This window comes from Acromyrmex echinatior, chromosome 4 (genome assembly GCF_024713525.1).
Source record: "Acromyrmex echinatior isolate Ae372 chromosome 4, ASM2471352v2, whole genome shotgun sequence".
NCBI classification, from domain to species: domain Eukaryota; kingdom Metazoa; phylum Arthropoda; class Insecta; order Hymenoptera; family Formicidae; genus Acromyrmex; species Acromyrmex echinatior.
Window position 1 is genome coordinate 6,468,648 of NC_141855.1, and position 24,840 is coordinate 6,493,487.

At 34.2% G+C, this 24,840-nt stretch overlaps 1 protein-coding gene and 1 long non-coding RNA gene across 6 annotated transcripts; one reads left to right on the forward strand and one right to left on the reverse strand.

Annotated features, from left to right (window-relative positions):
• Positions 1-524: 524 nt before the first annotated feature.
• Positions 525-24,477, reverse strand: Argk1 (Arginine kinase 1). 5 transcript variants are annotated; one of them, XM_087405980.1, is made up of 5 exons: positions 24,320-24,398; positions 5,528-5,828; positions 3,709-4,069; positions 3,168-3,542; positions 525-2,117 (listed from the first exon to the last, which is right to left on the reverse strand). In XM_087405980.1, the coding sequence occupies exons 2-5, from the start codon at positions 5,647-5,649 to the stop codon at positions 1,770-1,772; spliced, it is 1,206 nt and encodes a 401-aa protein (XP_087262106.1). In that variant the 5' UTR covers positions 5,650-5,828; positions 24,320-24,398; the 3' UTR covers positions 525-1,769. The 5 variants fall into 5 exon arrangements, with proteins under 5 accessions (XP_087262106.1, XP_087262105.1, XP_011065164.1 ...); XM_087405979.1 differs by lacking the exon at positions 24,320-24,398 and adding an exon at positions 19,061-19,159; XM_011066862.2 differs by lacking the exon at positions 5,528-5,828 and having other exon boundaries at positions 24,320-24,477.
• LOC147909898 (uncharacterized) lies at positions 8,793-12,524 on the forward strand. Its single transcript, XR_015545036.1, has 2 exons — positions 8,793-11,267; positions 11,815-12,524. It is a non-coding gene; the product is annotated as an uncharacterized LOC147909898 (long non-coding RNA).
• Positions 24,478-24,840: the final 363 nt, after the last annotated feature.

Here is a 24,840-nt window from a genome sequence, read left to right on the forward strand (position 1 = left end):
CTTGAGGTTTAAAATTATTTTTGTGCGAATTATTAAATTTTTCAATTCTTTACATAATTCACATAAAAGTATTATTAGATATCAAGATGCAATCTCACTATATTTGGCATTCCTTCTTGTATACATTTTATACATTTTATAATATAATAGATTAATAAAATTCTCGTTTATTATCAATTTATTTTTAAAACATTTTTTTGACACAAACGCTTTTTATTAAGTTTCTTTTTATTTATAATATAGTACTAATAAAAACGCCAAGATCTTAGAAACATGTCACCCTTAATATTTTTAACAATAATTTTTCAATATTGTAGGATCCTACATTGAAGATTTACGTAAATTGTTTAATGGATTATCTATCATGATAGTAAAAAATATAAAACTATTCAAATTAACAATTTAAAAATATGTAACAATCAATGTGAAAAGTTACGATAGAGATATCCTCAGGATCTCAATAAAGTGATATATCAGGAATTAGAAAGCTGAATAAAATTGGGAGAATAAAATACGCAAATATGTAATGTGTATGTCTTTTTATTTTCGTGTTTCATTATTTATATTCTCACCGTACATCTTGTCGAATCTGCTGGTAATACACTGTCTCTATAATATGCCGCAACGCTTGCTCGCGTGTGTTTTGTAGTGCGTGTTAAAATCCGTCGCGCAGATGTTCCTTCTTGGCCTCTCACATGGTAAAAAAGAGAATGAAAAAACATGAATGTCGTTCTCCACCATCCGCAGACTAGAAAGACCGCAGAGTACTGAGAACAGCACTCCCTGCGATCCCTTGATGCTCTGTGGCAATTTTAAGAATACGGATAATTTAAAAACCGTCGTCATCGTACGAATACCTCTTAAAACAGCGACGACATCTTCCTTCTCTTTTCCCTTATTATCTTGTTTAATAGACAATCACGACGAACTGCAGGGGACTAGTACTAGAGCACTACTAAGTGTGTAATCGCGCGTGACTATGTATCGATAACAAATGCGATTGCAACTAAAAGAAAAAGAAAGAAATTTAAACGAAATCGCGAGTGCGTTGCTTCGAGAATATTTCCCGATCTTTCAAAATTACATACTAAGAACGAGAAAAAAAGGAACAAGTGTACGAAACTAAAATACTGTCGAATACAACGTGCAGAGTGCGATGTGAGCTGACCTCTAATAAAGCCATCTTTTTATCACATATTTTGTTTCCTTTACAATTTCATGTTTTCGATTAGATTAATGATACAAGATACCGTACAAGACGTAATATAAAGTATAGCAATTAATAAATAAAAAAAAAATTGGAAACAAAAATCATATATTAAAAAATTTCACAAAATATGATTAATTTCCTTCTAAGATTTTCTATTCTATTCATAAAGTAATATAATTTATAATTATGGTTATTTCATATACGAACAAAGTTTCTCTTTATTAATTAAAGCTAAGAAAAAAAGAAAAAATAACAATGAAAAGAAGATGGCTTGAACATGGACAGCTTACATCGTACTAGACAGCGCTAATTACGATATTTATATATACGTCTTTATATATGTATAAAGACGGATAACGCGAAAATGGCTGAAAAGCTCGATGCCGCCGGCGTTAGATCATTGAACGATTTTTTCATGCTCTTGCGATTTATTCTCAGAATAAAATTCTCACGCCGTAGACACAGTTTCCAGCGTAACGTCACGTAAATACAGTGGCGTCCGACGGGGCTACGATGGAGAGTAAACGAATACGAAGGGTATCAAGGGAGGGGGTTGGGTTTAGAGGCTGGCTTCGATTTTGATGAGCTCAGCGATGCCATCGTTCATCTCCTTCACAGCCTGGTACTCAGTCAAACCGAGACGGCGCTTATTAGAGATGTCGTAGATGCCGCCTTCGGCCTCGGTGTGCTCGCCACGAGTACCGCGCACCTGTAGATTGTACTTGGCTGCGATCTCTTCGAGCTTGGCCATGTTTGCCGCGAGTTTCGGCACTTTGATGTGCACCGAGGCACGCACCGTCGTACCCAGATTCGTCGGGCAGAACGTCAGGAAGCCGAAGCGATCGTTGTGCGAGAATGGCAGCCGCTTTTCGATCTCGTTCACCGCTGTTACTAAGCGTCGGTATACCTGGTAAACATGAATTGATTAATTGGATATGTCAATGGTAATTACATTGTAATGCTAAATTAAATTCGTCAATTGATTATGAGATCTTTTTTAACAAACATTATATCATTTTATCACATTATAACATTATATCATTTTATCACATTATAACATTATATCATTTAACATTTACACTTCAATAATATAAAAGTTTCGAAAAAATTTTTAAGTATTTTTAAGCTATTACAAAAAAAATTCAAAATATTTTTTAAATATTTACGTCAATAATGTTCTTTTAGATATTTATTCTCGCTAAATATGAACGTATAATTGAAAATTAGTATAATTTGTTAAAAATAAAATAAATTCATTATATATAATGACAAAAATTTGTCTTTAGGACTCAAACAGAATAAAAATATTAAAAGAATATTAAAAGAATATTAATAAAGAATAACAAATTTCAACTTATTAGAGAAATAGTGCATATTCGGTTTCTGATAGGTTTCTTGAAACCTGTTATTTCTTATTCTTTTTATTATGTTTGAGTGACTTATTTATATTATTTATATTATTGACTTATTTATATTATTGTTTCTGAATATACTGAAAAATTAAAAGATTACTTATTCTGCTCTCCAAAAATTTTCAAGAAAGAGTAACTTCATAAAAAATGATTTAAAAATGAAATGATTTAAAAAGCATTTTGAAGTTTTTATTTTTCAGATTTCAGATTCGATTTTTTTATAGATTTTACTGATTTTTTTACAAAGCTACATCGATACAAATGGAAGACCATTAAATCTCGAACTTTTTTTACAAACTTTGCAAATTTCTATTCTGTACGTGAATTAAAAATCGCAAATAAATAGTTTATAGTTTTTGAAAGAATGAATCTTTATCTTTAAATTGCATATTTATTGATTGTTACGATTTTTTCAGCATTGAAGCAAAAAGTATCTTTTTTTTTTACTTTAACTGCTCACAGAAGACAAACTCTTAAAAAATTGCTTATTTTTGAAAGACAGAATAAGTGACCCCTTAATTTTTTAGTATAGGTAATGTAGGTACCTGTCCAAGATCACCACCCATCTGCATAGAGATGATGCGAAGGTGGTCTTCTTCGTTGCACCAAACCAGGAAAGTCTTGTCGTCATTATGGAAGATACCACGTCCGGTGGGCCAGAAACGGCATGCGTTCGCTGCCTGAAGGAAACGATCGCCCTCCTTGAAGAGGAAGTGATCGTCGATCAGCTTCTGCTGCACTTCCTTGCTCATGCCGGTAAGCGGGTAGAAAGTACCCTTCAGTTCTCCGGTGAGGCCTGACAGCGTGCTGGATACCTTCCCTTCCATCTCCTTATACTGCGCCTCCGTCAGACACGGGTTGAACGGATATCCATTTAAGGAGCGGCCGCATCGCACGCGAGTCGACACAATATATTCACCCTGTTATAAAAGGAAAAAATCATCAAAATTTCATAATAAAAATCTATTTATATAATCATTATATAGTTTAATAATTATTATTATTATAAGATTTAATCGTACTAATATTATTTTTTATACATAAAGAAACTTGTAATAACAAATAAAATTTGTAAGAAGAACTTACGGTGGGATCGAGATTGCCAAAGTAGTCGACGTCACCGAAGTCCTTGGGCGGATGCTTGTCAGTCTTCTTGAAGCCGCCATGATAGTCGTCGATGATGGGATCGAAGATCTCGGCGAAGACGGTATACGCCTCGGCGTCGGGCGCGTAGATACCGACACCAGAATCATGATTCTCCAAACCAGATTGAATAACGTCCAAGAGAGTAGAACCAAATGAGGTTTTTCTAGTCTTGAGTTGATCGAAGATCTCTTTGGTCAAATGTTTCTTCAGCAGCGATTTGCTGTCGGACTCAGCCAACTTTGCATAGCCGGATTCCAGTTTGTCCAGAACCGCTGCGTCCACCATGTTGTTACTCTTTTTACTGTAACAAAATGTTCAAGAATCGTTTCGTCAAAGATGAAAAAAAGTTTTCATCATAATAATGAAATGAAAAAAAGATAGTTTTTTGTAACTCAATTGAAGGAACCAGTCCAATCCGCTCGAAACTCGATTTTTCATTATTTGGTTAACTTGTGATTTAGATTTCACCTCACTTGATAAAGTAAAAATTGTATTTCTTCTAACTATGATTAATCGTTAAACTAATACTTCTATAGTGGTAATTTTAAAAACAGTGATTAACTATAGATAGAAAAATACAATTTTTTTAATATTACCATCAAGTTAAGTCTAATTACAAATTAACTAGCAAATGAAAAATCATAGTCTGTCTAATTTTGCTTATTCAAGAACTTAGAATTAATTTGCGATTGTCTTTATTTAATTTTAAGGTTAATTTAGGATAATTTTCTTAATTTCAAAAATTGATCCTTCAATCGATATTATTTTGCCTTGCTCGTTGTGGTCTCTTTATAGCGTGCAGAACATCAAGAAGATAGGCATAAAAAATAGATGCTGCAAATAAATATGTAGAGCTAGTTGTATTTGTATACTAAATTGTTTAATTACTAGTGCAAAGTATTTTAACATCTGTCGTGTCTGAATACTTGGCGTTAATCCGATTAAATCGGATAATTCTAACTTGAATCCACATGGTGTTCCGTCGATTTTATTCAACGACGCGGCATTGCTCATATTATCTTATATACATATTTTCTATTTCTTATATATTTCATATCTATACTTCAGGTATGCTTTTAAAATTCCTTTGGTGCAGCGTGTGCCTCATTGTTGATACGCGGTGCACTTGCATCTGCTAACTCTAGGATGCACTGCAAGTTAAAAATTCCATGACGCGAGTAAGCAGTTCATTGTAAAAGTATACAATTCCTTTTCTTTAAGTTTAAAACATTCCTTTTTTTTTAGCATTAATCTAATTCATTGTTTAGTTTTAAAAAAATTAACCCCTTCAATTTCAATCATACGTTAGTCATTTTTTTAAAGTGAGAGTTCTCGAGAAAGAACAGAGGATGACTTTTATTCATAAAACCTATTCTACAACATGTTTTTCGTTTCCTGTTTTTTTTTATTTTTTTAATCTTGTCTTTTTGCTTCTTATCTGATTTTTTGTTTTCTGTCGCCCGAGATAAAAGTTAACGAACTTTGGAAGAAACAGGAAACAGTAGCAAGAAATATACAATTGTTAAAACGGTCGCAAAGAGAGGAAAACAGCAAGAGGTAAAAAGCAAGAAATAGGAAACAAAGAGTATATTGTAGAATAGGCTTAAGAGTATCCCGATGGGGAATTTGTTTATGCCTCCAACGTTGCGAGAAATAGACGAATAGACCGACAACTCTCGAACGGTCCACCGAATCCATTCGAAAGGAATGGAGTTCGCGAAGTGCATCCTAGGGTCGAATGCCGAATGAGCATACATACACGTCGTCGTCGTCGTCATTGACGTTCTCAGTTTGTTGGACAGTTTGTTGGACGGTTTGTTGGACATTTTGTTGGTCGTCCGCAGACTCGCATATACCCAGCGACGAGCATACACCGCCCATCGCTCGTCGAAACACGATTATGCGTCGATCGTCGCGTCGATTCGAGAATGAGGAGAGACGAGACGAGACAGTCTAGCTCATGCGAGATCCTTTACGCGGAACACATACGAGGCGGGCATTGATGTCGCGTTAAACCATCGCGCAAAAATCCGCAGACGTCATAAACCCAAGAGACCAGCCTGGCAAGTTTGTTAGACATACAATTAAAGAGAAAAAAAAGCGGGAACTCGGAAAGTTGCTCATATCGCCATATTCAACTATTCAGATTTTTATCAAGACTTTCGTAAGTTGGATTAAATTTTTTCTTTTAATTTCCTCCTTTTAAACTCCTTTTATACATATATAAAATTCCTATAAACACATTAAGAATAATGGCACACCCAATATACATTGTTACAAATAATAATTTAAAGTAATACTTAGAATAAGTAAACCTTACTTCAACAGATAAAAGGTCTGTTCTTTTCAACTTAATCTTTACACGGTTTCTCTTTTCTTTTTTCCACATTTGAGAAAAAAAAAGAGAAAATATGAATATTAAGAAGACAAGGTGCAAAAAGTTCAACTAAAAAAAAAGAGGCCTATACACAAATCGCAATTGAAATTCACGTAGAATAAAACAAAATCTTAGTGTATCTAAAACCGAATAAGCTTCTTAGAAGGAAAAGCAGGAAAAATGAAGAGAAAGGGGGAATAACGGAGAAAAACAGATGAGAAAGAGAGAAAGAGAAGGAGACAGTCTTTCTCATCCCATTGAAGACTTTTTCACGGATACGTACTCGTCGCCCGACGTGGTATCCTTCGAAGTACATCCGCCCATGTCGCTGCAACGACGAGGAGACTACGGCGACAAAGACGACGCCCTTGACGAGCGAGAGTCGAAGACGGAAAGAAAAAAAAAAGAGAGGCGAAAGAGATTACGCGATCGAGCAAGAAAATCGAAGATTTCGCTCGACGCTTGAACTGCCCTTAAACGCGAGAGAATCAGAGTGTCTTTCACGTATTTCTGGAGCTCGCACACGCGACGATCAGGCAGGATCGTTAGCAAGTTTAGGTAAAAACGCACGTTTCCGACGCACGAAACGGCGAGGAAGAGAAAGAGAGGGAGAGACGCGGGTGTGGACGGAGAATCGTCGGTGTGACGAGAGTCCCTCTCGAATCACGGGGGGCGATTCCGTCCGTCCTCTCCTGTTGCAATTTTCCAGTCGCGCTGCACCTCCCCCAGTCCGGCCGTCAGATCGAAGATCCTAATGATGAATCCTGACAAACTATCCTCGGCCCGGGCTCAAACGTCAAGGGCTCGTGGTGAGCTCGTGGTAGGTCGCGGTGGGTCAAAGGTCGCGGCCGAGAGACCTTTCTCTCGTATTTACTGCCCGTACGTTTCCTCTTCTTCCTCCTCCTCCTCCTCTCCCTCTCTCTCTCTTTTTCTCTCTCTCTCTCTCTCTTTTGCTGCCCTTCCGGCTGCCGCTGCTGTTGCTGGTGCTGCCCTTCCGGCTCCCGCGTGTCTCTCCTCTCCGAAGAGCGATCTACTGATGCACAAGGTAGTGGTGCTCCTGTTAGCTCTCGCGTTAATTCCGTCGCGTTACAGCGCTCGTTCGCGACACGTTTCGCGCACCGACACGCCGGCTACTTCCCGGGAACGAGCGCGATTTTCCACGATGGCTTTAGAGAGGGGATGATTCTTTTAACCCCGGTCCAAACGTATGTCTTGGAAGCCGAAGTCTCGAGAGTTTACAAGAGAAACGTATAAGGAACGTAGCGATGTTCTTGTGAGAAAAAAATGAAAAAACGTGGATTCTCTTTGTTACCAATTTGCATTAAACATTCGAAATGTTCCAAATCAATTCGTTAAATTATAATTGAACAGGAAAATTCTTGTCAAAAAGACAATTTAACATCGCCAGAGGAAATTAGAGGTTTCTCATTTTTTTTAAAGTTACTTCCGTAAATTTAAATGACTTAAATTAAGCGCAGCGAATACGATTCACTTGGATAAATTAAATAATTGGACAATTAGATAACGACAAAAAAATTGCCGGTCACGGAATTAATGCGAAAGGGATCAGAGAGACTCTCAGCTCGCGGTCATTACAAAAAGGGTCACAGGCATTCTCCGGCTCGTAATTTTGTCCAATCGAGCGGCCGCCTCGTCCCACTATAATTCGAAGATGGTATAATACGCGTAATTACACACTTTGAACGTGACGAGAGACGCTTCGCCGAGAGCCGGCCGTCGCATCGAGTCGCACGCACTCTAATAGCTCTAACAGATCTACACTAATGTCGCTTCAACGGATGATGTGCTTGCAAGAGGGGAAGAATTTACCACGGATTTACGGAGGGGGGAAGAAAAAAATCAGCGAACGTGGATCAAGCTTGTATTTCACTACGTCGATCTCACTTCAGTTCCGTAAAATGAAACGCAACGCGTCGAGATCCCGGCAGCTCCTGGCGGGGTTGTATATAAGCAAGGAAATTGTCATGAGGAAAATCTCAGCCGGAGGAGGAGGGGAGGGGAGGGGGCGAAAGGTCCCTCGTCTCGTTCGCGGTGTGCCGAGAAAGTGAGAAGCGGGGAGAAGGGAACAAACGCCGGATGTTGAAAACGGCAACGCAACGTGACGAAACGAAACGGAAGTAACAGCACCACCTCTTTCGGAAATTCCTCGACGAGACTCAGTCACGTTTCCCGCGGCAGAGTATAACCCTTTTCTTTCTCCTCTCTCTTTTTCTCTCGTCCGATTTTCGGCCGGGCGCGCCCTTCAGCTTGTCTCGCGACGCGAATATAAAATATACATATAAATATATATATTTTATATATATATATATATATATACGTGTAGATATACGTGGGTGCGGGCGTGCGTGTTACCGGTCAGTGGTTGTAGTGTGCGTGTCGAGAAACTAACTGACTAATTTGTGCGGATATATAATATATATATATATATATATATATTTATGTATATATATATCGAACTTTCCTTGAATGGTGAACGAGAATTTTGGTTAGGTGTGTGGTGTGATGTGAACACTACAGTCTCTACGCTATCACTAAGCAGGAGGCGGCATTCTGCGTGCCGCGGTCTCTCTCTCTTTCTCTCTCTTTCTCCCTCGCTCTCTCGCCCCTCGCTTCGTTATCTCCGTCACCCACGCGGCCGGCACGTTCATCCCTCTCGCTCGCTCCCGAGCTCCGGAGCTCCCTACTCTCTTCAGGGTGGGGCACGCCGCCGTCCGTCCAGCGGCACAGAGGATACCCGGTCGATAGCACGCACTTACACCCATACACCCATATACACATACACAACACACACTCACACATATACACCCCCGACCAGCATGGCCCGGCGTCACGAGCGGGGTAACTCACTCACGCTCACGCTCACGTTCACGCACACGTACGCACGCACGCGTGAGTGCGTGCGCGCCGGTGCGTTCGCCCTCCGTGAATTTTCAAACCCCGAAAATTTCCACCTCTGGCACATCCTCCCTTCACGCTCGGCCATCCATCGGAATATTAACCGAATATGAGCGATGTAATAATAATAATAATAATAATATCGAGAAATATACGACCAGTCGATATTACATGGCGAAATCGAAATTTAATATGGTTGACGCTGGGTTAAAGTCCTCGAATAACGCTGACGTTTAATATCGAACGCGTCTAATGAACGTTATAATACAATGATGAGCGCGACGTAACTAAGATTGTATTAATGATTTTATTAGTGATGTAATGTCTCTCTATTGTTAATCACACTACGTCACGATGGAAAGTTTAACAAGTAAGAAAAAATTAATAATTTCTAAAATCGATATCTTATTCACTCGATACTTGACTCGCTATCAAGAGATAACAAGAATGACAAGAAGAGTGACAAGAATTATTGTTGGAACGTTTACATAATGAAATTTCAAGACATTTCACGTTCATTTATTTTAAATTGATAATTATTTAATATATTGAAAGACTCAACGATGGAATAAGTGACTAAATGCCCGTTTAATCTCGGTTCAACTTACTCTTCGACTTTTTCCAGTTCTAAAAATTAGAAAAAGACGAAGAGTAAGTTAAACCGAGATTAAAGTTAATTAACATTGGTGGAAATGGATATAAATGAAAATAAATAAAAACTTGCAAAACTACATTTTTTCATTAAAGAAATTTAAAGCTTCTAGAAGAAAGTACTTTGCTCCACACAAAATCGCCACTACGAATATCTTAACGTTGAACTGGAGCAGCAAAATGTCAGCAGCCGGTACTTCGGCGACTTAAACGCGGTTTAGTCGAGCGCAACGAGCGAAGTTGCGAGAGCATATTAGCATGGCTGGTGCAATCGTATTCGTGAAATCGATAGCATCGCTAGAGCGAATGCTCAAACCGCGATATTTACGTAACTCGAGAGCCTCCGGCGCGATGTTAACAATCTTAGACGGACGTATGTAAAACTGAATTTCGCGACGACACAAATCTGTCGCAGTAACGTCTCCCTAATAACATTTGCAAATTTTTCCTATTTCAAATTTTCGCGGATACACGTCTTTGAATCAGATTATATTGCACTTTTATAGAAAAAATGAAAAGTCAAATTTTTACGAATTGCAAATTTTGTATTTGTGAATTTTTTTTAAAATACATCAGTCTTCAAGAAAGAGATTGTAATACAAGATGAAATCAAAGCTTCTCAAAGAAAAATAACACAAATCAAAATAGAATATCATAGTAAAAATATCTATATTACTTCTACAGAACTTGAAACAAACAATTTGTGATTAGCTCAAAATTAACTTATATTTAATACTACTATAATATATAATAAATAATTAATTTTTTTTAAATATGCTATTTTCTTTCTTCTTTCCTGAACAATTTTATATTTATTTCACTTTTCTTAAGATATACCATGTTTCCCGAATAGTGAAGTATTAGAATTCGATAAAGAAAGACTCTAACGACTTTTTCGAGCTGATAAAAGGACTAATGCTAAATTAATAAATAAACCAGGAAAATCTTTCAATATTGTTATATTTTTATAATAATAATAAAATAATATCCTGTAAATGAATTTACATATCTAACGAATGTACGTATCTAATAACTTGCATCTTTGAAAAATTTTTTTATTGCTTTATTTAGTAAATTTGGATTTTAATGTAATTTTTAAATTTACTGCCGCGTGTTATTTTTCCAGTTAAAGACTGTTATCAGACTTCGTCAGCAAGTTCAACATCAAAATCAAAATTTTATTGATATGTTTTTATAAAAAGTTATTTTTTTAAAGAATCTATAAAGAACTGTTAAGTATTAGATGCGATTATTTAAAGCACGTTATTTTTAGAACTTAACTTATAAATATTAAAAATATTGATAAATAAATATTGAGTAATATTGAAAAATTAATTTTATTTCGTTCATTGTTTTAGATCTCGCTTTCCTTAACTAGTCCGAAAAATTAGATGTAATTGCCGGATCTCGTATAATGCGCGATTTGCGTTTAAATATCCGGATGATTCGGGGCCTTAAATCCCAAGTCCCAATGTAGTACTGGCGAACAGTGCGTGGTGGGTGGTAAAATTGTCAATTACAGACCGGATGGACGTCGATGGAGGTGTGACAGACCGTAAGATGTCATTTCGTTCAATCAGCTGTGCATACGCCATTGCATCATAGCTCCTTCGAGACACGGAATTGCAATTTTTATCTTTTTATGTTTTCGCGTTATTATTGCAATGTTCGATATTAACCTCTGGTGTAACCACATGGTGTTACCTGCTCATGTGTACATTTATGCATAAATTTCAGTAGCCCATTATTCTAATGACTAGCCATTAAAAAAATCCACGCCTAGCTTCCACTTGTCTAACAGAAATGAATAAGATGGACTTTAAGCGTCATATTTAAGCGAAAACGTTAGATTTCAATTTGAAGTTTTATCAGATTGACTTTTATTAATTCACTCATTAATACTATTAAATCATGACTTTTTTATCATCCAGTTTATTGTAATTTTTTACTACTGCTTATAATTATAATAATAAATATTATTTTTTTCAATTATAAGATTTGTAAAAATATATTATTCATCTAATAATACATTTAGTGTTAAGAATGCAATTTAACAGTGCCATATTAGAATAATGGGTTAATTTTCATCTACCCGTTTGCAGAAACATGTTATTCTGCGAAATTATCATCGTTATTGTAAGCGGAAGCGAGAAACGGCGATTCAAAAGACTCGTTAGTGTGGCTCACGTCCACCACTTCACTGTTTGCCTCTTCAGCTTCGCAGAGGACGTTCAAAAGACCCCATAGGGATTATGAAAGGGCGACAAAAGTGTCGTCGGCATAAAGAAAGCAACCGCGATGTAAATTTAAAACATGCAATCGAAATGTGTATACAGTATACACGATAACCATTTACAAAAAGATTTTGTAAAACCAATTATGTTTCACTAAATGTCTAATATAATTGTACTAACACAATTTTAATTATTAAATTACTATTTATAGTAATTATTATTAATACACTGAGAGTAAACTTTTTGGTATTTGTAATTTGTAAAAAATAATACATATTACTATAAATATGGTTATAACTAGATACTATAGTATTAATAATAAAAACTATGTAATATGTACAGTTCCAAAAATCAATATATATATAATTGAAAACCGAAAATACTATAAGTATAGTTATTATAATCATAAAAATGAAATTAACATAAAAAATGATTTAAGTAACTACAATTACATAGTCATTTGGGAGGATCATATGGTTGTCCTAATATATAATTATAGTTAAATGTCAAAACTTTTTTTCTTACAATTAGTGTACTATTTATAATTACTATTTATAATAATTATAATAATTTAAAATATACTTTTCAATTTATAAATAATAATATTTCTTTTATGTAAGACCTTCGCAATAGAATTCACAAGTAAAATTCGAGAAATAAAATTCTTTCGCCTTTATCTTGTTGCTTAGAGAGAAATGATATAACTTATCGAGAATTATAAGTGATTGCAATCTCGAGTTCTGGGATCGCGTTCCACGAATATCTTCGGACGCGATAAAATTATCGCGACACCGAGTATTTGATGGCAGGAGCGATCATGATTCGTTGGTGTATTTTTTACTATCACCATCAAAGATAATGACGACGAACCTTCGACGAGACATGACAGGTTTATATGATGCAGCCTTACTTTAATCATTTTTCATTTATCACAATTGTATACCTTACGTAATGATTTATTTCGTCTCATGAAAGTAAAGTCAATATTTAAATATAGCAAAGTAACGATGACGTCTTGCAGCAATTAAACATTATTTCGTGGCAACGTCTTATTTTTATCACCTTAATTACCTTTCATAAGCAATTGAATAAATTTCTGTTGCGATAAAGACTGCATAATGTTTAGGAATTATTTCTGGAATGTTTAAATTATCATATAATAGTTAAATAAAAAAAATAATATTAATATAAGTTTTTTTCTCTTTTATAATCATAATCATAATAAAATATATAATTCAATACGTAATGAATCGATGAATCGATCCTTTAATTAAAAAAAAATTAATTGAATACCTTTGTTATAAAAAATAAAAGAGAGAGCATAACTTCAAATAACTTTTTTAAATTTTGCAATTTCAAAAATCTTGAATACTTTGATATCGTTTTCCGTTCACTTTGCGTACGTGCCTGATATTACATATTATTACTTAATTTTCGACAGTATAAGTAATCAATAAACAAGATTATTTCCCCGAGTGCAATAATTAAAATCGATAAAAGCAATGACAACGGTGTGCTAAATGCTGGCGAGCAGCTCTTTATAATTAATCGCTGTTATTTATGCGAGATGCAAATCTCGCGAGACTGATATTTGTGACACGATATTTGCGCAGAACTTAAGAGGATACAACTGTCGCGATGACAATTCGTAATATCGATGTTATATATTCACTGCAATATGTTCATTTGGTATATAAATATAACAGTAAAGGGATTCGAATGTACGTTATATAACCTATTACTAAAACATAAAAATATCGTATAAAAAAATAAAATTAATCTAGAATTTATAAACCTCATTTTATTATAGTAATCGTGACACAATTACTATAAATAAAGTTTATAAATTCTAGATTAATTCATAATATGAAATTTTTTAATATTTTAAATTTAATTTTTTTAAATCAAAATTAAAACCAATAAAATTATTGTATATTAATAAAATTAGTATAATTTAAAATTACTAAAAAGTTATTTTAAATAACAAATAATTATGAATAAAATATTTAGTATCTGATGTTTACTCTTTCATATGGCTTAATTATTTGGTCATGTCAGCAAAATCGACAAATTATTAAAAAAATATTTCTTACAAAAAGATTTAATTTTCATTTTCTTGATGATTTATATCATTCTGTCCTTTATTAATAATTCATTCTTCTCGCTTTACACAATGTAGATTAAATTTGTTAACAATTACTTAATAGATCATATTTTTTTTGTTCAGCAACATCTTCTAATATTGCTATAATTATAAGAATTATTATATTCTTTCTCTACATTAACATTTCTTCACAGAATAAACAGTTTTGTTGGAGTAGCAATAATCTAAAAATTTAGCTAGATACAGATCTGAAAATAATTTTGTTGACCATCAAAATAATTATATATAGGACTGAAGATGATAATATTGCCAAAAATTTTGCGTTTGTTTTTAACCAGCTTGAGAGTTATACATATAATTCTTTTGATGCTCCAATAAAATCATTTTCAGATCTGCATCTAGCTAAATTTTTAGATGCTTCAGCAAAATCATTCTTTTCGTATCAAGAAAATAGGACTCTCTTGTCTGTCATTGAATGATACTATATGATATTCGCGACGTGAAGTGCCGCCGACGTGTCCAGTCGCCGGATGCAAGCGTTTCAGGCCAGTTCCGTTTAATTCCGCGAAGGAATGAAGCTGAATTATTGCGGATTCCAAGTGAGTACACGTTCGTTCGCACTTCCGCGATAACTGTGAGCCTCCGCGATGACGCATAGCGTCATACCGATGGAATTATGTCGACCGAACATATACGAATTAACGCACCATTTGCGCACCACTTGGATCTGTTTTGCATAATCCTCTCGCTTAAGCCTAGTGTACATTCTAGAGTAATTCTAGGAAGCAAAGAGAGTCACAAGAGAACAAAAACAAGCGGGAATAATCTCCGGCGCAATACAGTTTACTTATAATAAATATAAATTCAAAATTAAATCTCGTTAATTTTTTTTTCAAGTAATAATTATTAAATAAACAATTCATAGGCTTCACTTTAAATTCTTTTTGATCCTCACTGTGAGATTTAATAAAATAAATTGATAATTTAATTAGAATTATTTTAATTATAGAAATAAACTGCAAATGAATGAGTTTTACATGAATGAGAAATGTCTCACGTACTGTGATTTTTGCTCGCAAAAAAATCTGGGAGAAAAAGCTCAATTGCTCGCAGCTTGATTTTATTTTTAGAGTCCCACCTCCGCGAGATTACGCTTATATGTTATGCAATCACTTGCGAGCCATCGAGACCCGGTGAGGTGAGACAAGACAAATCGGTACAACATAAAAACAGGAGATACGCGTCTTGCCATCGTAATTGTACGAGTAACGAATACGAGCGAAAAATTAATTGCGTGATCAATACGAGCAAATCCTAAAGGGTTAACTAACTCTCTCGAGAATTTCCTTCTCGGCAGGATGTGCCGAATGTCCGTGACCTAGCATGCAACTCGATCTTTACTTCAATTCGAAGGTTGAACGGTTTTTCACAAAAAGTCAGCAGAGTTTTCAGTTTTCAAGGTGAATAGAATTTGTAATTTCCCGGATCAAATGAAAGGATCAAATTATACTTGTTAACCTGGGGATAATCATCAGCAGCGAGAAAATAAAATTCAATTACATCTTCTGCAGAGAGATAAAAAGTTCATATCTATTTTTTTTATTTTTCCTTACTTTTTTTAGAAAATATTAAGTGAATATATATAAACAAAATTATCTCAAATATTGACAAATTGATTAACAAACAATAACATACAATATACAATTAATAAGATTTTTAATTGGAATGTAAAAAAATAATTACTTCAGATAATTGTTTATGCAAAAAATCTAGATAACTATTCCTGGATTAAATTCAGGTATGCAGCTCTCGAGATTATAAAATTAATTTTACAAATTAATTTTACTTAATTTTGAATTAATATGTAATCTAATTTTTAGTAATCTAAGTTTCAAGGATAAATGGTGAGTCAGTGGAACGTTTTGTGAGACTGAAATTCGGAATTATTAATGGATTAATAGTTCCCTTCAAATAAAAATTTCAATTTTGCATGATTGATTTCGCTAACTGTAAACTCGGGATTGACGTAAGCTCGTCCTTCAGGAAGGAAGGAAGGAGGAGGTACCTCTCTCCCGGGAAACTTGGATCCTGCGAGAGATGCATCTATTGATCCAGGCATTCGCGCAAGCGGTTCTCTGCAGCATTACGCTATCTGTCGACGACTTGTCGCAACTCGATGATTCGACAACTCGACCGATAAGCGATCTGCATCCTATCAATTGACAATTTCGCAAAAGTCGGTGTTTTCAACACAGTGTTAAAAATAAAATGTTAAATTTAACTTAAAGACGTATAGTGGACTTTCTGATGCAAAAATATTAAAATTAACACTTTTTGTGTTAATTTTAACATTTTTGCAAGTCTCGAAAAGTTCATCATACACATTTTTAAATTAAAATTAATATTTTATTTTTAACAGTAATAAATGGGAGAATAGATGCGACTCTTTGGATAGAATAAAGGAAAAGTTTAATTTCTTCGAGAAATCTTTTGCCAGGAAAAGACTTATTTAAGAATTAAAAGGAAAGAGAAATATATAGAGAAAACGCAATTTTTAAGAAAAATAAGAAATGGATTATAGATCTTTGTATAGATACATTCCAGAATAATTTAGAAACGCTTTTTAAAAATTGATATTTTTGAGATTACTTACTCAAATATCCATAGCAATGAAATGTTATGGATACAATGGAAAAATGTTTTTTTTTAACAATAATTTTTCAGATCCAATAGTTATTGTATCTAAAAATTTATTGTTAAAATACATTGTTATAGATAAATATCCCAACAATTTTTAAAATGCATTTTTAAACTTCGACTTAAAATACAAAGGAAAAAGCAAAGTATTCTGGCAATTTTTATGAAAGAAACCTGCGGAATATATTATTATTAAAAATATTGTATCTCTATTTAAATTAAAAATATTTTTAATTTTTCATTACGTCTTTCAATACTTCATAAATTCTGGATTATGCTGTGGCTATGCACATTTGTGTGCAGCTAAATTTTTACAATGCAACGTTAACGAGATAGTAGGAGACAACGACGATTTAACAGAAAACAGTTGGCAATCACGGCGCGACCGTTATGCAATATGGAAACCTGGCACTCTAAATCCGGCGTGTACACGCAAAGCTACAAATTGAGATCGTAAACAACAGCTTCTACTGGCCACGGACAAACCAATTTATTTCTGGACAAACGCTCCTCTTCCCGCCAGAGATCATGTCCGTTGCACTTGAATGAAGTGCAATTCTATCTCGCGGATCGTGACATTGCGAAATAAAAAGAAGCTGCAAAGGATCCATGAAAGCACGAATTTCGCGAGCGCTTATATTTCAAAAGATACAAGAATCTGTCCTAATGATATTAATGTCCATTTCTATAAACTATTTAAATTAATTTAATCTTGATTTTTAACTTATACTTTTCATTTTTCTGTAATTTTAAGAATTAGAAAAAAATAAATGAGTAAATTAAACCGAGATTAAAGTTAATCTATATATTGATAGAAGTGGATAAATCAATTATTTCTATGAAATTTCATAGAAACTAAATTTATCTCAAAATTTATTTTAAAAATTCAATTTTACCCATACAAATAATTTTGTTTAAATACAATTGTATAAGTGTAAATCATAGTTTACACCATTGGACTACTAAAAGTAAAAACGGATTTCAAATTCTACAGGAAATTCTATTGTTGATTCTACTGTAAAGTCAAGGCCACACCTCGTGCGTAAAGCTAGAAACGAAATGAATAGTTATGAATTATTTGGCGACTTTACAGCCTGACAATCTCGCGCAAGCACTAATATTATACGAGACCGCGTCCCATCCATCCAGTTTTCATCAATAATACCAAGGTATAAAGGAAGACATTGACAGTGTAACGAAATTATTTAACTCATCGATCAATTTTTCTAATCGACAATCGCAATTCGATATTATTCACTGATACAAGAAGGGAATGTAGTCAACGTCATTCTCTACTTTTTATTCTTTTTCATGGCATCATAAAACGTCTGGCGAATATCCCGTTTAATTCAACAGATGCAAAGCAGAGAAATAAAACATTTTAAATTTTAAATCAGTAATTAATTGCATTCCCTCAATTAGAAACTTATGAATTTTACAAAGAACTATAATTGAAAATCTTCAACACACGTTGATAGTCCATGTATATCGTCCCACCGTGTGATTAATAACAAGTACGATACATTTATCACGCCTAATTTTACGGGTCAGAATATTGTTGACCCCCCGAATAATCCCATTGACGGGCATTTGCCCTTGTAATATCTTATCGAACGTTACACCAGCGGAAAGATATTAAAAATACTTATATACGGTTATACTGTGAGAAATTATAAAAATAAACGCTTCAACATAATCATTTATTTATATACCTATACGTTATATTACTTACGTTATAAAAACACCGCTATAATACTCAAGATATTATATGAGTAAAGAACCTAATTAAAATAAACAATTTAAATGTATATTTAAAATTTATATTTAATATTCAATAAAATTCAAAACTGTGAATTTATATTTAATATTCAATAAAATTCAAAACTGTGAATTTATATTTAATATTCAATAAAATTCAAAACTGTGTTCAATAAAAAAAAATAATCCACATAATTTTAAATTTAAAAAATCATAAAAAAATAATATAAAAAATTCATTAATAAAAAAGATCTTTGTATTTATTTCGCGCAAAAATACAATATATCCCGAAAAATAAATTTAATTGCGACTTGTCTAACTTCCAGAATTACACCAATTGAAAAACGAACGCTTGAAGTAGTTGCAATATCTCATATCACGTATCGATATCTGTGATTATGAAGCTTAATCACAATTGATTATACTGGATGTGCCAATGGAGCTAATTAATCGCTAATTAAATGGAAGAAAAAAAAACCAAATTTAAAAGTGAGAGAACTTCGTGCTGAGCTCTTTCAAGTTTGTGTCGAAGATTTACGACTGACGTGTACTCACGAAACAGATCTTTTACGTTCCTCGCCGAGCACTCTGTAAGGCACGTCAGTGTGTCAGGTATAAAAGTCAGTAATGTGCGAGTAGGAGGCAAGCCACATCTGGCCTTAAAGAATCGAGAAACACGTCACTCGATAATGCGCTTGCCTGCAACTCGACTTAACACGTGGCACATGAGGTAAAAGACAAAGCAAATACCTTTGGAATCATTGCAGATTACAATATTCGCATTATCACATTTATCACAATTAAACACTAATATTAATAAATAGAATGTTTTGTGAAATTGAAAATTCTTTAATAATAAATATCTTTAAAATAAATCTTTATTTTATATTATTAAATCGTCATTTATAATAGTAACACAAATAAATTTCTGTCTATATTCAAATTAAATTATATAGTTATTGAAATTGTTATTATATAATTATTCAAACAAAATTATACAAATTACGTATCGAATAATTACGAATCTCTTAAAGAATATAAATGTTAAGTGCGATTATTAATTCTAACAAAGATTTAAATGTAAATTCCAATATTTTAATTTAATTACTTTAATATTTTTAATATTATTTACCAACGCTGAGAATAAGATTACTACGTTACTTTTTTATACTCTCACTTTCAAGTATGTATACTATGTTCGTAACAATGCGTTGTGTTATTAAATCGAACATATTCACAATAGAGTTTCACATATCGTACGGTTGTGCGTGTACATATAAATCTCGCCTAGAATTACTCGAAGGAACGTGGCCGATCGATGAGTAAAATCAAGCCATCACGAATGGTCATTTCTGAACGGGCATATATAAAGCTATATAATATACTTGGAAGTTATAGACGGATATTTTTAACTACTATAGTTACATACGTAATGTAGCTATCGTGATACGAAGTTTTTTATATATTTAATTAAATAATTACTAATTATTAATCTTTAAAACTAATAATTTAATTATATACTCATAATTAATGTATGTGCTTTTAATGTACAGAAAGAATTAATATAAAAGAATATCTTTTCGTGGTAACTTTTTATTTCTGACTGATTTGAAAAATCCCCTGTATAAAAAATGATTTATTAACCACGAACATCTCTGAACTTACATAATTGCCCCATCATTCTTGCGCGGATTTATACATGAGCGGCTTGATCTGTCAACGCACTTTCAAGCGGAAATTCGTCGCAACGCACCTAACAATTTGCATGTTCGATCAGCGTGCCAAACAATCCTAATCGAACAACGGGACGGCGAGATCGATATCGATCATCAACCGGAAGTGGGAGGCGCGGAAAAATATCTTCCGCGAAAGGAGTGGAGATAAAAATTCCAATTATTTAATATTAATTTAATTGAAGAGCTTGCTACAACAGTGAGCTCCATTTTGTATTAAATAAATTGAAGTTAAAATAATAGAAAAATATCAATATCTCGTATTCGATTATATTATGTGAGATGTAATCCACTTTAACTTTAGAATTAATTTACTTCGTTTTTACACTGAAAAAATATACTAAATTTTAATGAATCGTTTATTTGAATAAGTAAACTAAAATATAAAAATATATTTGATAAGAATTATTAATTTAATTTGACAATCTTTTGAGTAAATATTTATTTATTGTAAATAAGTGTTTAATTGGCATTATTCAAATAAATTAATTCACTTGCAGCAAGTCCTTCGATTGTTAATAATTATCAATTTTTTTTAAGCTCTAGTGCGAAAAAATATCCGGCTGAGAGAGATGATGTAATAACAAAATATGACGCGTGTATGATCGATCCACATATTTTTATAACTTTATACATTTTAAGCATCGATATATCCTTTAGCGACAAATATAGCTAAAGTGTCGCAACTCCTTTTTTAGTCGTAAACGATTGACGTAACGTCGCGCATAGCTTAGTTCGTTTAACGACTAAGAACTGCCTTCGTCTAAATGTTTGCGCGTCGCTAATTTATAATATTAGCCATGATGATGGGTCGGCGAGCTGTCGAGTTAACTTGCCAGCATAGCGTTACAGAACGAGTCGCCCTCGAATAAGCCTGCAGATGCATGGCAAAAAATATCCTACAGTAAACCAAATCAAGAAAAACACGAGTACCAGATATGTTCGATAATACATCAATAAAATAAAAATTGAAGAACAGTGCAAAAAGATATATATATAATTGCAAATAAATATAATAAAAAAATTAAGATATATAATTACAAATAAATGCAATATAAAATTAAATATTAAACTGTACGTATTAAAAAAAATTGAAAAATGTTCGTGCTTACTATCGATAAAAATATTGGTCTTTGCGAAAAATTGATGGATACTATACGCGAAATCGCGATTTATTTTCCTAGTCTAGAAATCTTCCATTAACTCTGGACTGTTGCCGCGATTCCATGCGTGACGATCGCGAATGATGCAGACTTATCGTCATGCGTGTGTAAGCGTGTTGTCATTTCTTGGAATCTTGGTTGGCAAACGACGCCCAAGTCCAGTCACCGCGCGATGACACGAGAAGAACCGCATAATACTTCTCTATCATTATCATCAATCGTCGAGAAACAACGGCATCGCGATCATCGACTGAGAGATCGAGCGTTTCCTGATAAATCAAGGCATTATGCTATTCGCGTTACGAATTTCACGTTTACCTTATCGAAAATAAATAAATATAGAGTTTTAATTAATCTCGCATAAGTACCTCTAGTAGATTAAATCTGCAATTCTTCTTTCGTTTAGAACATGAACTTTGTATTATTTATTTATGAGAAAAATGCGAATCAAAATAAAACCAAGAAAAAATTCATAGATGCAACAATAGCTCGAGGCTATTCTTATCCATTTCTATTAATGTAGAAACTCTCCTGCAAACTGGGTCTTTTTTTAGCATAAGCGATATTTTATTCTCAAATTTTACCTTTAAATTCTTTAAATTTTTGATAAATAAAAGTTTTAATATTTGAGTTAAAAAACTATTTTACGTAACGTAATAGAGATGCTAAAATGTTATTCGAATTTTTTCATTTTTTAAATGTCTAGAACAATAGAAAAAAGACTCGGATTACAAATAAAGGAAGCAAAATATGATTGCAGACGGAGGGTAAACTCTTTAATCTCAAATTTACCTTTTACCTAATTCGTAGAACTAGAAAAAGATAAAGTTACACTAAGATTAAAGTTAATTTACTTTGATAAAAATGAAGAATGGCTTGGAGGTTATTGTTATATTTATGAATTCCTTGATTTTATTTTAATCCATGTTTTCTTCGAAGTATACAAAAGTATACAAAAGCGACTCCAACCAAAAGAAGAAATTTCACATCGAGAAACCGTAAACATCGAAAACAAATGTACAAAACGGTAAATTTGTTTCTTCGTTTTCTTTTGCACGCTCTTAAATGGCAAAAAAGAAAGAAAACTCTTCGATCAATATACTACTGAAACGAGAGCTAAGCAGCAATTTTCATGTCGTCGACGTTGCGTCTTATCGATTGTCATTCTTATTCTATTACGTAAACGCCTTTATTCCCAAATTTCATCTCAAGCAGTTACCAAGCGACTTCAAGCGAATCGATCTTGACGTGACAAAGAGGAAAGAATCTCATGGTGGAGACCTCGAGAAGATAAGCCGGAACACAGATCTTTGCATAACGCATAATATGCATAAAGCACAATGGGCTTTCTACAATAAGCCATTACTTAAGTCTCAAGCCGTAAGAAATTGACCAATCACAGTCGAATGCGAGAAGAACAATCAACCATGATTGGTTAATTTTTTACGGCTTAATGAAAGCTTAGATAATATGACTTATTGTAAAAAACCCATAAAAGAATTGTTCAATCCAAATCTTTTCTTTCTATAAAATAAAGAACTCTCTGATTGGTTGATCCTTTTATGGATCAAATAAAAATTAGTTAAATCTAGATTCACAATTTTGCTTTAAGAGGCCGTAAATTGTAAAAAATTGACTAATCATAGTCGAATATGAGAAAAATAAGTCCCGAAACACAGATGTAATAGATGTAATAAGCTTTAAACCGTAATATATTATCCAATTCACAGTCAAATATAAGAATAATAAACTATAATTCTTATTAATTATATTTCGATTTAAGGCTTATTACACCTATTGTGTTTCGGAACTAACACAAAGGTCTGTGTTTCGACCTGATCTCTCAAGATCGAGTAATGTATTCAGTTGGTCGAAATAAAAGACCAAACAGACACAATCCTCAGCAAGGATTAATCATCGACGCCACAGATACACGGAAAGAAACGTGCCATAACGCACGTAGTGTTTCCAGCTAAATAAATAAGGATTATTCAATATCGAATATCGCTCAAGAGCATCATATTTCGATCATCGCTATCTAGCATCCTAACCTCGGCGATCCAAGAATAGGACGCATCAGTGAGAAGAACACCCGCCGAACGGAACGTGCCGGCAAAACCGGTATTCGCATTATGCAGGGGCGAAACTGGGCGAAACCTCTCGCTCTTCTTGCTGCCCCGTCCGTGCACGGGAGCGTTACGATCATCCAGGCTGAATCGCACGCGATGCTTCGACCGATGTTGAGAAGTTAAGCGGCGTCTACAACGAGATTCTAAGACGGTAAAACTGAAGCTTTATACCTCAAGCTGGAAGAAATTGACCAATCACGGTCGAATACAAAAAGAATAATCGAGTACGATTGGATAATTTCTCACGGCTAAAGGCTTAAGTTTTACACCTTCAAATCTCATTGTAGACGCCCCTTTAAGGCCCCAATTCTCTAACCATTAAAAAAAGTAACGATCGTTATATATATGGTCGTTTTTTTAACCATATATAAAATCTCCCAGACAACATAAATGTCTAATAGACATGTCTAATAGACGTCAAAGATATGGTAATGACATCTTTTCATATACATATCCAAAAGATATCTAAATTGCATCATAAAGGCATCTTCTGGATTAAACAATGCTCGTTGTCAAGGCTGCGTAACAAGGTAACGATATCATTACTGTTATTAGAAGTTACAGAATAGGAGCCTCAAATAACAGAAACGTTCGTGAAACTCGGTGCCTACGGGAAATTCACGGGCGGAAAAGAATTAACTAATCAATGATATAATCAGAGGCAAAGAATTCGTGGGGGGACTCGACCGGATCTACGGATCGCAATCGCGCGCCGAGGATTCCGGATTAAAATAACATAAAAACGGCGGCCGAATAGAACCGGCCGCTGGATAATTCCCCATGACTCACCTGGAGATACACGAAAAACTGCAAGAAGTCGACGACGAGAGATCGGAAGGCAATCGGATGGCGCACCTTGATTCACGAACGACGACACGTACGTGGCGCGAGTCGGAAACGAAGTGGCGCGGCACAGCGCGACGCGGAATCCGCTCGCCATCGCGAGTGCCTCTCCTCTCGGCTCGGCCAATCGCCGCGCCGCGCCGCGCCGCGCGCGACCCCCACCCCGCACCCCCCGCACCCATGTCCAGTTCCGCCGTTCCGCTAATTCCGCGGAGAAAAGTTTTCGGTTGCTACCTGGACTTCTTCCGGTAGCGGCAACCTTGCAGCATCCGTTGTGGAATTTGCCAAGAGTGTGGCGCCGTTTTATGGCTCGGGAGGACGATGGGAATCTTTGATGAATTGTCCTTCCCTTTTCTCATTCGATCTTCTCTTTCATCGCGATCTTTCGACTTGATCTCTCCTTTTCTCAGTGTGCAGTGTATAATTTTCTGTACTTAAAATAGAATTAAATTTACATGACGAATAGG